Source organism: Rhineura floridana, chromosome 11 (genome assembly GCF_030035675.1).
Source record: "Rhineura floridana isolate rRhiFlo1 chromosome 11, rRhiFlo1.hap2, whole genome shotgun sequence".
NCBI lineage: Eukaryota > Metazoa > Chordata > Lepidosauria > Squamata > Rhineuridae > Rhineura > Rhineura floridana.
Window position 1 is genome coordinate 5659926 of NC_084490.1, and position 14905 is coordinate 5674830.

Genomic DNA, 14905 nt, shown 5'->3' on the forward strand with positions numbered 1-14905 from the left:
CTTTCTTCCAAAAACATCTTTATTTTTTTTCCCGCCCTCATAACATTTTATTCTGTTTCTCCCACTTTACTCTCCCTGGCCCCAGCCCAACCTGAACCCTTCCTCCCTTTCTCTTTTTTTTTTTAGTCATTCTCCCACATGGAAATATGGGCCTCAATTCCTCCCCACACCCACAAGCCTCCCCCCCCCCACAAGGGAGTCCTCTCCCCGGCCCCTGGTCTCTACAGCTTCAGGTTTCGGTGATATTTCTTCAGGCTAAAAAATAAAGAAACCTGTAAAGATAAAGACACTCAAACAAGGCATATAACATACCCCAGGGGGTGGGGTGGGGGTCAGAGGAAAGACAGAAGGGGGAGCAAAAGGAATGCAAGACCCTGAGGAAGGATGACTATTGCTGCAGGAAACCCCCCAGCCTATTTTAGAATTGGCATTCAGGGTGCAGAACTCCACTGGAGGATTAGGGTCTCCAGGACACGAGAAAGAGAAAAACTCAAAGAAGCGCCCCCCCCATCTAACCACACACCCCCAGAATGGGATGTTGAGACTTGAGTCTGCCAAAGGGAGAAAGACAAGTGTATGACTGTGAAGGTCTTGACATGGGCAGCGACATTGCTGCAGGAGCCATGCGCCCCAGCTCCCCCTCCTGCTGATCCACGAAGGAAAAACAAAACAAAAGCCAAGGAGAGCTAGACAAAGGCCAGGCACAAGACACACCCACCCAAATGGACTGAGGCTGCGGAAGAAGGGAGGAATAACAAAAACTAAAAAAAATAAGGTATCACAAGAACTTGGGGATTACAAACCCTCCCCACAACTGTGCCACCCCCCCCAAATGCAGGGCAACGATAAAAACAAAAGAGGAATGGCTCAGTTATGCCCAACAATCTCTGCAGATGGAAAAGGATGGCGGGGGGGGGGGACAGGGCTCAAGTCAGCAATACTAGCAGATGGACATCTGACAACAGGATGCCCCCACCCACCCATGTTTATGTCTTCCCCCCTCCCAAATATGTCAGCCCTCTTTCTCTGCACAGCATTAGACACAACCACCTCCCACCAACAGTATTTTTTTTCCATCATGGTAACAATCTTCATTTTTTTTCTTTTTTTTTTCCTCCTTCCTAAAACAACCACACTTTTTTTTTTGTTTTTAGTAAGGGGAATACCATGAGGTCGCTCTGGCCCGGCCCCTGTGGAGAGAAGGAGGAAACAGGTTAATGAAAGAGATATATGAAAGATTACCTAAATAACGCAAAACCTAGTGAAGATCCCAAGAGTTGGAAAAATCCTCAGCTCTGAAGAACTGCAGGTTGGGAGCCTCAGAATTTCAAGGGTGATTTGTTTTGGTCTGCGGGAGCCAAGTTTGATATAATTTTTTAATATATGTATACATATTTTCTGGCCCTGAACCTACAAGTTCCCATCCTGCCTAAAAATTCTAAAGTGGGAACACTTTGCACAAGACTAAGAACTTGGCAACCTTTTGAAGTAAAAACCCAAAACTTCTGAATTTCCAAAGTCTAAATATCTCTTTGAAATTTGACTGAGGAAGACTTAGCCTGATGTTAAATACCGGCAATATGACATGGAATTGAATACTTGAAATTGCTCCCTCCTTCAAAGTTTCAAATCCAGCAGCATCCACAATTGGAGATGTCAAAGAAACTGCATATCCGAATATAAAAGTTGTTTCCTACCAGACTGCCGTCTTGGTTCTACTAGGCTTCAGTTGCCAAAAACGGGAGTCATAGTTCCCAGCCCATCTCTCTCACATGCCAGACTATTTTCGTTCCAGGGGCTCCCCCTCTAACCCAATAGACCCCTTCTCCACTGCCTCCCCCTCTCCCAACCCTCCCCCGTCATGCCAGACCTGTAAGCGCGCCCTCGGGGTGGTCTGCTGCTAAAGCCGCTGTAGAAACGGGCCCGGGAACTGCTGTAGCCTGATCCTCTCCCTCGGTACCGGGTCCGGGGGAAGCCTCGATCTGTGGTGCTGATCCCAGGGCGGTTGGTCCGTTTGGGAATCACCTTCAAAAGGATGAGACATCCTTGCATGTGAGCTCAGGGAAAGGCGTTTTTGTTTTTAACCATTTCAGATACTGTCTGTCAACCAGCCCGATCCTATGCAATCGTTTTAACCAGGTTTATATATTCAATTGTTTTACATATGTTTTAACCGTATTGTAAAACCACTTCAAGATACTTCACTGGAAGCAATCCATAAATGAAATAAATCACAATCTCTACACAGGTCAGAGAACCCACAGTGCCTCTGTTCTATGCTTCCTTCCCACTTTAAGCTGCTTCCTTTTGCTGCACAATACTACTTATAATTATTTATAATTAATAATGCTGGGAAAAACAGAAGGGAGTAGAAAAAGAGGAAGACTAAACAAGATGGATTGATTCCATAAAAGAAGTCCGAGAACTGGATGGTTCATAACAGATACTATTGGAGGTCACTGATTCATAGGATCGCCATAAGTCGTAATCGACTTGAAGGCACGTAACACTATTAATATAGGGCCATCCAGGAATATGGCTCTTGGCAGAGTAAGGTAAGGAGTTCCCTGCCCCAAGGTACTTGCAACCTAAATTTCAGCAGCAGAAAGGAAAGGCAAGAGAGGGAGGAATAGGATGCCAGCAGCATGGGTAATAAGGACTGACAGAGATCTTCATGCTGCCTATTAATTCCAGAATGGATGGTTGAGATCTGAATCAAGGATCTTATCGTTTTCACTGTTCAGCCACTGACCCACACACACTTCACATCCAGAAATATGGCGCTTTAAAGTCTAGCTGAGGGACTATGAGAGGGAAGCGGCCTGATGGAAGAGCGTACGCACCTTAATCTGTCTCCCCCTGAAGAGGGACTCATCTAACGCTAAGGACGTCCGCACTGACTCCTTGTCTGAGAATTCAATGTAGGCAAACCTTGAAGGGGGAGAGGAGAAAGAACAGAGGCTAAGAGGCAGTCCCCACCAGGGAGAAAACAGCACCCAGCATCCCCTTCAAGCCACACTCACCCCTTGGGATGGCCAGTGTACTTGTCGCAGAGGATGGTCACGCGGTTGACAGAGCCACAGCCGTGGAAGTGGGCCTCCAGCTCCTCTGCCGTTGCCCCATAATCCACCTGAAATGGAGGACAGATAAAGGTGAGGAGACAAAGATGCGTCTCTTGGGCCTCCCGATAAAGCTGGGATGTAGAGGAGGGGACGCTTACATTGCCTACGTATATGGACCTGGCGTCTGCTTCCATCTTTTCTTCTAAAGACATGATGACAGGACCAGCTGCGGAGAAAAGAGACAGCATAAGCTTGGAAAACTCTGGAAGGAGGAACTGTCTCCGATGCCTCCGGAGCCCAGGGAAGGAAGGTGGGGGGAAAGACGCAGCACCTGGGGAAACAGGCAGCCCTCCCCAACCAGATGCCCTGCAGCTGGCTGGGACTCAAACACCATCACTGGATGATGCTGCGATCCGGAAAAGCTGCAGGGCACCAAGTTGCAATAAAGGTCTCCTGCCTTTGAGCATGGAGGTCCGGACACCCAGAGAACTTCTCGAAACACACAAGGAAGGTGCTGCTTGGCACCGAGACAGCTCTTGGTATGGAGGTCTCTCTCCAGAGAAGCACCACAGGGCACCTTTCTTTCAGTATGCAAAAGCTGGTTCAAGCTGTTTTAAGCAGGAATATAGGAAACTGCCTTATATTTAAGTAAGAACAATTGCCCATCTAGATCAGCACTGTGCACACTGACTGGCAGCAGCTCTCCAGGACTTCAGGCAGGAGACCTCTCCCAACCGGACCTGAAAGCGCTGGGGATTGAACCTGGGACCTTCCACATAGGATGCCCTGCTATTGAGCTACGGCCTTTCCCTGTGCAGAGGCCCAGGTTTGTTTTTAAAGTCTGCTATTTATGAGGTTTTAATGTTTTCAAAATGTAATTGCAAACCAACTCACAGCCCTAACTGGGGTCAAAAGGTAGCTTAACAATGTAACAATAAACTCAGCTTTCAAGGCTAACAGCTCTTGACCAACCCTATCCTCCATATCATAGAATAGCAGAGTTGGAAGGGGCTTATAAGGCCATCGGGTCTACCCCCCCGCTCAATGCGGGAATCCAACTTAAAGCACACATATACCATACCTTCATTTTATTCTCTATATACATCTTGCTTGAAAGACATCTACACTTGGCAGCAGCCATTTCGCAGTCATTACACTTGGCTGCCCCAAATATAATTTGTTTTTTGTTTTCTTTCACACAAAATTTCTACTTATTATTATTTATTTCCATTTCTAGACCGCCCATAGCTAATAGCTCTCTGGGCGGTGTACAAAACGAGATTAAAATACAATATAGAATAAAATCAGTAACAGAAAGGAACACATTAAACTAAAACAATAAACATAAAACATTGAACATTAAAATGCCTGGGAGTATAGCCAGGTCTTAACCTGGCGCCTAAAAGAAAGAACCGTCGGCGCCAGGCGTATCTCCTCCGGTAAGCTGTTCCACAATTATGAAGGGCTCCAGTCTTTACAAAAGACTCCTGTGATGCTTCAGTCCACCCTTCACCAACCTAGCACCCTCCAAATAATAATAAATAATAAAATTTTATTTAGCAGACGCCCATCTGTCCGACTGAACGGACACTCTGGGCGACGTACAATATAAAATACAATCTGCTCATATACATAATCATCACATTATTAATATCATAACATCTCATCTGAAGACCATCTTACATTAATACAGTGTTGATGGACTATAATTAGACAATTAAGCTACTTATTAAATTGATTAAAGCTTCCAGGCAAAGGGGAAGGAAAGAGAAAGAAGCCAGTTCAAAATCCCTGGCCAGACAATTTTGCCATCATAAGACAGAGATGGGGACTCTCTAGCCTTCCAGATGTTAATGAACTAGAACTCCCATCAGCCCCAGCCAGCATGGACAAAGGCCAGGAAAGATGGGTGTTCTAGTTCAGTAACATCTGAAGGTTCTTCACACCTGCTATAAGAGCTGAAACTCCAAGAAACTCTACCACAGTGCCAGAGATGTGAAGGCCCTGGGGGAAAAAAATCAAAAAATCAAGGGGAAACCAGTTTCCCCAAAAATATTTCCAGTTTTTTTCCAGGCCTTCACATCTCTACTTAATGCAGAGGCATATTTTTCCAGCCACCCTGGAAAATCTTCACTTTCTCTAGCACATTTTATTCACTATTTTAGTTTGACACAAGGCACCTGCACAATTTGTCTCCAGCTTTTGGGCACACCTGCATTTTTATTTTGTTTAATACTCTTCTTTCCTGCCTTCCTATATATATTTGAAACCTCATGTCCAACACAGCAGAACAAATCATATGCGTGTCCTCTCAGCAATAATGTGAATGCAGGAGGGGTGGTATTCATGCCCTCACTCAATTCTCTCCTGCCAGCTGTGCTTGGACGGGAGAGACAGAGTTAAAAATTACTCTGATGTGTGCATCTGCAGACGTGCATTTGCAAAAAAGAAACAGAGTTGGAGATGGTTTATTTATTTATTTATTTTAAAAAATTATATTTAAGCAAATAAGCAGAGGGTGGCTAGCATCCAAAAGAGAATTCAAAAAAGGGGTCAAAGACCAAGATGCTGGAAAATAGGAACTTTTTTTGATAAAACCCAACGTGTTTCAGCCTGTTATCTACAGGCCTTCATAAGGGGATAATAGCTTATAAAATTATAAGACAAGCAGATCACTTTCTGTACTGTGCCAAGCGATCTGCTTGTCTTATAATTTTATAAGCTATTATCCCCTTATGAAGGCCTGTAGATGACAGGCTGAAACACGTTGGGTTTTATCAAAAATTAAAAAGTTCCTATTTTCCAGCATCTTGGTCTTTGACCCCTTTTTTGAATTCTCTGATGGTTTAAGCAGCCTTCTCCCCAAATTTATCCACTGCAACCCCCCACCCTCACCCCACTTTAGTGCTACAAGAGACACACAGAATTGGGAACCCTTATGTGGTGAATTTCCACTCTAGAAAACCCAACAGCCAACCAACACTCCGTCGCCAAGTACATCAAGGCAGGCCAGACCAGATACCTCCTTTCTCACCTATCCCTCCCACCCTGCCAAAGGAACTGTCAGGCACACTCCCATATCCTCAGCTAAAGTCAATGTGGAAAATGTTTCCTGAAGGGAATTTTAAAGACATCACATTGACCTTCCCCTTATCTAAATTGTTGAGGAAAAGTGGCTGGCTTTATCCTGTTCTGATTCTTGCACTGGAATCATAATAGTTCTGCGCTGTATTTATTTAGCAAGTCTTATATACCGCTAAATAAAAAAAAAAACCTCTATGCAGTTTACATAGTATAAAATATTCTTTAGAAAATATTGACAAAATCAACAGACTTTAAAAACCAGCAGACATAATAAAATTACCTCCCTGGGTAGGCTTGCCTGACAAAAAATATTTTTAGTAAAACAGTACAACAATGGCACCAACAAGAGATAGTTTCTTGTACTTCAGTAATATTACAACTTGTCAAGTGTTTCAATTCCAGTAACTGGTTATCTAATGCCTACCAGAGTCCAAAACGGAATTTTTACAAAACCTTAGAAGAATCCCTTTAAAACACGATTAAAGAAATTCAAGGAGGATAAGGCTATCCATTACTAATAGCCACAGCAGCTATGTTCTACCTCCACTGTCGGAGGTGATATACTAGTTGCTGGGAACCACAAGAGCAGAGTGCTGTTGCTTTCAGGTCCTGCTTGTGGGTTCCCAGAGGCATCTGGTTGGCCACTGTGAGAACAGGATGCTGGACTAGATGGGCTACTGGCCTGATCCAGCATGCCCATATGTTCTTATATATTCTTAAGTTATTATTTTCCAATGTTGCTGTATTTGAGGGGGGGCAGAGACAAAAATTGGGGGAGCAGAAGAGGTGGAGCACTGGTCACTATAAAAGACGTTTCTAGGGAAAAGGTTTTCATGGGTAATGACAAAAATAAACCCCAATCTATGCACTTCAATTAAGAACTATGACTTGTGAAGTTAACAAAAAAGCAAATCCATTTAAAATACAGTATTTTCCACACACAAAATACTGTAGTTGTAAAAACTAAATACAGTGACTAGGAAGTAAATGTATATTGCGCAACCCATCCTGCCATAATTACCTGAACTGTTAATAAAATCTAATGCACCTTGATTTCTCCGCAAACATGTGAAGGAACCATTCACTTGAAATTCCTTCAAATATGTTATTTTCAAAAGCCAAAATTACCAAGTTTGCTTTTCTCTGATGGAGCACTGAACGCCTGTATGGTGCCAAAGTTGAGAATGAATTTTCACACCCAGCTGAGTCCTGCAGCGTACTAAGTATACATGTGTAGAAAAGCTTCCTCATACAGGTACAATGGTTTAGTGAGCTCACGAAGTGTTGGCGTTTTACATGATATCCTAAAGACACCAGAGTCTCCAGTGATCTTCATTCCAAGGAAACCAAACTCTGGGTAAATGCTGGAACTCCTGTAAGTCTCTCACTGCACAGAGTTTGGGGTGCAAGCAACAGTATGGAGAAGGCCCTACAGCGGATCTCCAGGTAGGAGAGGAAAATATATTCCTGCTTGAAATCATGAAGAGACCCTTGATAGTCAGCAAAGACAATACTGAACTACAGCATAAAACAGCTTCCTTTGTTCCAATATGATTTTCCTATGCCACTCCTCTTGGGCTATTTTATAGATTTGGTCCAGCCAACACAGAACTAAAAGACCTCAAGGTGTTAGCAATACCCTGCACATAAGCCAAAGACAATCCCATTTTGTTTACAGACATATCTCGCCAACTACAGCTTCAAACTTCCTGCTCCACTGTGAACCTGAATACTTGCCAGCCTGGGAAGAAAATCCAGAGAAAGGAAGATTGCAAGTGCAAGAGGATTCAGAAACTGAAGATGGGGGCTCACCATTGCCAGGCGGGGGGCTCATATTCATTTGTTTCTCAACTTCATTCTGCAACTCTTTTAGCTTCTCAGCTTCCTCCTCCATCTCTCGTACTCGAGCTTTAATGGCTTCCAGCTCCTGATGATGGAAAGAATTGCGCAGAGAAAAGAGGAGAGCAAATTAAGAAATATCTCAGTCACTCTGCTCGTTGGTCAGAGGGGCTTTCTCCCCTTGCAGCATGTGAAAAAGCTCCTTTTACTGGGAGGCACGAAGAACAAAAATACTCTTGATAACTGGGTCTCCTACTTGAAGCTGTTTGCATGGATCTCTGCTGGAGCCTATTCCCTCCCTTCCCTATCTGACCCCTTCTCTCCCAACTTATTTTTTTATTTATCATTTTTCTTTCTTTTCTCTTTTAAAAACACGTCTGATTTTCTTAATGGTATTAGGACTTGACATGTTTTGCTGCTCTGTTCCTCCCTTTTATTGTTCATGCTTTTTACAGAAAAAAATGGGGGGAACCCAATAGACTATGCATTAAAAAATCTCAGAAACTCTCAGAGCTCTCCCAGACCCCTCTCTTCTCCCTGCTAGCCTCCCAGTTACTGAATTCCATTGATTGCTAGTACATTTCAATGCTACTACTGCAATGTATTTTATAACTTATCTACTCAGCTTCAGCTAGTAAAACAGCTGTGGCCATTTCTGGACTGGGATAGCCTGACCACTGTTGTCCATGCATTGATAACCTCCAGGCTGGATTACTGTAATGACCTCTATGTGGGGCTGCCCTTGAGGTTGGTCCAGAAGCTGCACTTGGTGCAGAATGTGGCAGCGAGACTACTCACTGGGGCAGGGTATTGCCAACATGTTGCCGCCCTGGGCTCCTGCTGGGAGGAAGGGCGGGATACAAATTAAATAATAAATAAATAAAATAAATAAACATGTCACCCCGCTGCTGAATGAATTGCACTGGCTGCCTATTAGGTACCGGGCTAAGTTCCAAGGTGCTGGTTTTGGTGTACAAAGCCCTATACAGCTTCGGTATCTGAAAGGCAGTCTTACCCCTTATATACCCAGTCGATCACTGCACTCTACAGATACCATCTCATCAGGAGGTTCGTTCTCCACAACATAGGAAGCAGACCTTTAATGTAATGGCACCTACATTTCAGAATTCCCTCCCTTAAAATATTAAGACAGGCATCATCTCTGTTACCTTTTCAGCGCCTAATGAAGACCTTTGTCTTTCAACAAGCCCTTTAAGTAGAGACCTTATCCCAGTCTGGATCTGTGTTGGAATTGCTTTTTAATATGTTTTTAAAGATTTTTGTTTTAACATGTTTTAAAGAATGTTTTGTTTTAATATATTTTAAAGTTTGTTTTTATTATGTTTTAGGGTGTTTTTAATGCTTCTGTTTGCTGCCCTGGGCTCCTACTAGGAGGAAAGGTGGGATATAAATCTATTAAATGATAATAATAGTCCCACCCACTCATCCATACCACCCAACGCAGCTCTGTCTGCGTTTGTCTCTTCAGATCTCTCCCTGCCAGATCAGTCTTTCTCATCATTTAGGCCTTTCTCCCATACAGTAGGGCCCCGCTTCCCGGCGCTCCGCTAATGCGGTGGCTTTCCTCCCCTCTTTTAAAGCCGCTTTTGCGGCATTTTCGCGCGACGCGCCCCATTAAAGTCAATGGGGTTCCGCTTTATGGCAATTTCCGCTCTACGGCGGGGGTCCGGAACGGAACCCGCCGTATAAGCAGGGCCCTACTGTACTGTCTCTGCTATTCCTAATCTGCTTTTTCCTTCTACAATCGGTCCCAAAGACATAACTGCCATCCTATTTCCAAATGGCAACCTCAGGCCTCATTTTTTCACTACAATGAATCTCTCATTGGTCAGGGGCAGCAGATCCAACAGCTTCTGCCCTCTCAACTCATAACGCTTGACCATCAATAGAATTGCTACCCACCCACCAGTACATTTTTTTCTCCACCATCCCTCATTGGGGCAGGAACCCACCATCAAGTCTTGCATTCTGCTTCCTTAACAGATAGTCATGTGTGTCCCAAGTGCCATTTCCAAATAACCATCATACATTCTCCCCAACCCCAACCCCATCCCCAGTTTTCTCTTTAACCCACTCATTCTCACAGGGCTGTGGAGTCGGAAGCAATTTTGGGTGGAGTCGGAGTCCATAGAAATGTACCAACTCCGACTCCTCCATAAATGGCAAATGTATATTAAATAGTAATCATAAATTTACTGTAGTAAAATGGTAGCACAAGGCATTTCATCACCACCACGTGAATCCAGAGCTTGGAAAAGTTACTTTTTTGAACTACAACTCCCATCAGCCCCAGGGATTCCATTCCTGGGCAAGGTCCTTGAACGAGTGGTTGCGGGCCAGCTCCAGACACTCTTGGATGAGACCGAATTATCTGGATCCATTTCAGTCGGGTTTCAGGCCTGGTTTTGGCACAGAAACAGCTTTGGTTGCCCTGTATGATGACCTTTGTCGGGAGAGAGACAGGGGGAGTGTGACTCTGTTGATTCTCCTTGATCTCTCAGCGGCTTTTGATACCATCGACCATAGTATCCTTCTGGGGAGACTGGCTGAGTTGGGAGTGGGAGGTACTGCATTGCAGTGGTTCTGCTCCTACTTGGCAGCTCGCCTCCAGAAAGTGGTGCTTCGGGAACATTGCTCGGCACCCTGGACTCTCCAGTATGGGGTTCCGCAGGGGTCAGTTCTGTCCCCTATGCTGTTCAACATCTACATGAAACTGTTGGGTGCGGTCATCTGGAGCTTTGGAGTGCGTTGCCATCAGTATGCTGATGACACGCAGCTCTATTTCTCCTTTTCATCTTCTTCAGGTGAGGCTGTCAATGTGCTGAACCGGTACCTGGCTGCGACAGTGGACTGGATGAGGGCTAATAAACTGAGGCTCAATCCAGACAAGACTGAGATGCTGCTAGTGGGTGGTTCTTCTGACCAGATGGTGGATGTCCAACCTGTCCTGGATGGGGTTGCACTCCCCCTGAAGGAGCAGGTTTGTAGCTTGGGGGTTCTCCTAGAATCATCTCTGTCACTTGAGGCTCAGGTAGCCTCAGTGGCACGGAGTGCCTTCTACCAACTTTGGTTGGTGGCCCAGATATGCCCCTATCTGGACAGGGATAACCTGGTTTCAGTTGACCATGCTCTGGTAACCTCTAAATTAGGTTACTGCAATGCACTCTACGTGGGGCTGCCTTTGAAGACGGTTCGGAAACTGCAGCTTGTGCAAAATGCAGCGGCCAGATTGGTAACAGGGACCAGACGGTCGGAACATATAAAACTGATTCTGGTCCGCTTGCACTGGCTGTCTTTATGTTTCCGAGCTCAATTCAAGGTGCTGGTATTGACCTATAAAGCCTTACACGGCTTGGGACCACAATACCTGATGGAACGCCTCTCCCGATACGAACCCACCCGTACACTACGTTCAAGATCAAAGGCCCTCCTCCGAGTGCCTACTCCGAGGGAAGCTTGGAGAATGGCAACAAGGGAGTGAGCCTTCTCAGTGGTGGCCCCCAAATTATGGAATGATTTTTCTGACGAGGTGTGCCTGGTGCCAACACTGTTATCTTTTCAGTGCCAGGTCAAGACTTTCCTCTTCTCCCAGGCATTTTAGCATGTGTTCTATATTGTTTAAAAATTTTAAATTGTGTTTTAAATTGTTTTTTAAAAGATGTATTTTAAATTGTATTTGTTTTTAGTTATTGTGAACCGCCCAGAGAGCTTCGGCTATGGGGCGTTATACAAGTTTAATAAATAAATAAATAAATATACATTTGCCATTTATGAAGGAGTTGGAGTCAGACAGTAGAAAAATAGAGGAGTCTTGAGTCGTAGGTCTGGCCTACCGACTCCACAGGCCTGCATTCTCACCATCATACTTTACTTACCAAGATAGGCACCCACAGAGGCCACAGAGGCCTTCCCTGGGACCAACAGGTCTCCCTCCCCTGCCAAAATTAGCCTTGAAAGAAGCACGCTATTGTAGCCAATTGAGGGGGTGGAGAAACCAGCAGTTTCTCTGGGTCAGAAGCGTTCCGACAGGTCCAAAACGGTTAGCAACCCCTGCTCCAGAGGATTAGGCACCACATGGGCAATTTAAATAACAATAATACTAATAATAACAGCAATAATGAATCAGTCATCCCTCCAGGATCTGAAAACACCCTTTTCCTCCTTCACCAAGCACTACTCCAGGTTTTTTTTTTAAAAAAAAGAAAATTCCCTCACGCGAGAGGATCCTCAAGCGAGCTGACAGATCCGAGCCCCGGGGCCTAGAGTGCGGCTCTTCCTCTCGGGCCAAAGACCTACTCACCGGATCTTCTATGGCGGAGTCCCCAGGGTCGCTCTCTCCCAGGCCGGCCTCCTCCTCCAGCTCCTCGGAGTGAGCGTGATGATGGGGGGGCCCCACTCCCGCCTGGCCCGCCCTGGAGGAAAGGGCGCCCCTGGGGCCGGACCCCCTGCTCCCGCCGCCGCCGATTCCTCCGCCTCCACCGCCGCCTCCTCCTGTTCCGCCGCCGCCCGCCGTGGCCTCGAGCAGCAGCTCTCCCTCCTCCTCTTCTTCCTCCTCTTCCACCAAGTTACGGAGCCCCACGCCCTGGTCCCCGCCGGGGCCGCTTCCCCCGAGCCCGTTCCCGTACTGGGAGGAAGGAGGGCTCCCGACCAGCCCCCCGCCGGGCTCCCCTTCGCCCCCCAAGGCAGCTATGGCCCCTCGCCCGCCGCCGACGCTGCTTGTGCCCCGCACGGACGCCATAGACCCCGCCGCAGCCGCCTGCCGCACTAGCTGCCCGCCGCCGCGCTCTGATTGGCTACCTGCTCGCGGCCTTCCTCATTGGCTCGCTCCTCGTCCCAGCGCCGCTCTGCCATTGGTCCGAAGGCAAGCCCGCGGCCTCGCGCCGTCAGGCTCTCCGGGTATTGGTGGGAACGAGACATCGCTCAAGAGGATTTCGAGCGGTGAATGGGCCGCGGATAGAGCAAAGTTCTGCTATGTGGAGTGGTAATTGGCTCGAAAGCTTATTGTGACCGCCTTTGTCGTGCTCCTGTGTGATTGGATAGTTCCCGGAGTTGCCCGCCCCCTCCAGATTTCCCGGCGCTGAGTTGAATGGAAGGGCAGCGCGTCAGTCAAATCGGTACTAGGAAATGATTGATCAGTGTACTGTAGGACCAAATCGAAATGTTGTTATTGGGCAGGCATACCATCATGGTCTGCCTACCCCGCGCAATCTCAATCCTTCAATCAATTACATTGTGATATTTGATTGGTTGGTACAAAGAAATAACGAAATCCTTTTTTTGACCCGCCTCACAAGCTTATTGGCTGACATAGTACCTGTCAATTACCTACATTTATATTTTCATTGGTTATGTTTTCATGCCTTGGATCTCACACAATTGGGTGGAGGTGAGCCAATCATATCGAGAGTAGCTTTTGTATCGGCCAAACAGGAATGCGCTTTTTGTCTTGGCCCTTTTCCGTAGCGCGTTCAAAGCTGCAATTTCTGATTGGCTATTGAACTAACTGCTCTACTGATGTTGGGATGGTCGTTTAACGGCCCTCCTTCCTTTCTGTAATCTCCCAAGGCTGCAAATATTATGTACAACGCTGTCAATTTTAAAAAAATAATTAAAACATGCAAATACATTAAAGAGATATTAATAAATAAATTAAAAAACCAGCAGTCACCATCAAAAAACCAGCAGCATCATATACAATAGTAAAATAAATTAAAAGCTAGGGGAAACTTTCTTTAAAACCTGAACCTATTCCCCTCAGAGAGGTATTCCGTGGGATAGGAGCCAATACTGAGAAGACCCCCACCTCTGCCTGCCAGGGCTGGGCTGATATTTGCTTTATCTATTTATTACATTTGCTGTTTGCTGTTGCAAGATGTGGTGATGGCCTTTGGCTTAGGTTTAAGGAGAGAGTACACAAATTCAAGGAGGAGGAGAGGGTCTTAGCAGCTATTTAGATACGCCAGCTAAAAGTGAACCTCCATATTCAGGGGCAGTGCATCTCTATCAGTTGTTGAGAGAGGGCTGATGTTTGCATGCCCTACTTGTGGGCTTGCCAGAGGCATCTGGTTGGCCTCTGTAGGAAGCAGGGCTGTCCTTATGATCTAATTTGCTCAGTTTTAACCACTCTTCCACCTCTCTGCTGGCAAATCATAGAAAGTTGCATGCACTTCAGTCTCCAAGCGGTGAGAGACTCCAGGAGTGCCAGTACTTACCATAGGCTTGGTTTCCTTGAAATGAAGGTCAACAGCGATTGTGGGGTATTTAGAATATATGGTTTTACTTACATGTATATACAACCTGAGCATAAGATGGAAGGGGCTCACAGCTAGGGTTACCATCATTTTGTCATTTCAAAAAGAGTACATTTGGCTTCGATAATTGAAAAGTAAGAGTATGCTGTTGCACCATCTCAAAAAGAGTACATGTACTCTAAAAAAGTACAATTGGTAACCCTACTCACAGCATTAACCCTCCAACGAATCTTGTTTCCCCATTAGGTTTCTAGGGAGACTCCCCAAAGCCATAGCTTGGGATTCAGCACACAGAATAGTCAAGTCTTTTCATCTTCCAGCTCCAGACCACACACACTGGTTACTCCCTGGCCCTAGGATGGGGGGTATGCCCAGCCCCTTTCTGAAAGAGCATCACCATCCAGTGGTTCCTATGGCAACACGTCTGCCCTTGTCCAGGTCTTTAGACATGTAAATCAGGCAATACACTGAAGAACTCTATAAAAGAGATGCAAGGATGACAGATTCATTCATGGAGGAACCGTATGATGAAGAACCAGAAATTTTAGAATGTGAGGTAAAAGCTGCTCTTAAAATACTTGGAAGAAACAAATCACCAGGAATAGATGGCATACCAATAGAGTTGCTACAGGTTACTGAGACTCAATC

General features: G+C 45.7%; 1 protein-coding gene across 1 annotated transcript; it reads right to left on the reverse strand.

Annotated features, from left to right (window-relative positions):
* On the reverse strand, window positions 1-12758 carry PABPN1 (poly(A) binding protein nuclear 1). Its single transcript, XM_061591117.1, has 7 exons — window positions 12307-12758; window positions 7959-8073; window positions 3221-3288; window positions 3024-3130; window positions 2844-2931; window positions 1871-2025; window positions 1-1190 (listed from the first exon to the last, which is right to left on the reverse strand). The coding sequence occupies exons 1-7, from the start codon at window positions 12742-12744 to the stop codon at window positions 1151-1153; spliced, it is 1011 nt and encodes a 336-aa protein (XP_061447101.1). The 5' UTR covers window positions 12745-12758; the 3' UTR covers window positions 1-1150.
* Between the last annotated feature and the right edge of the window lie 2147 nt (window positions 12759-14905).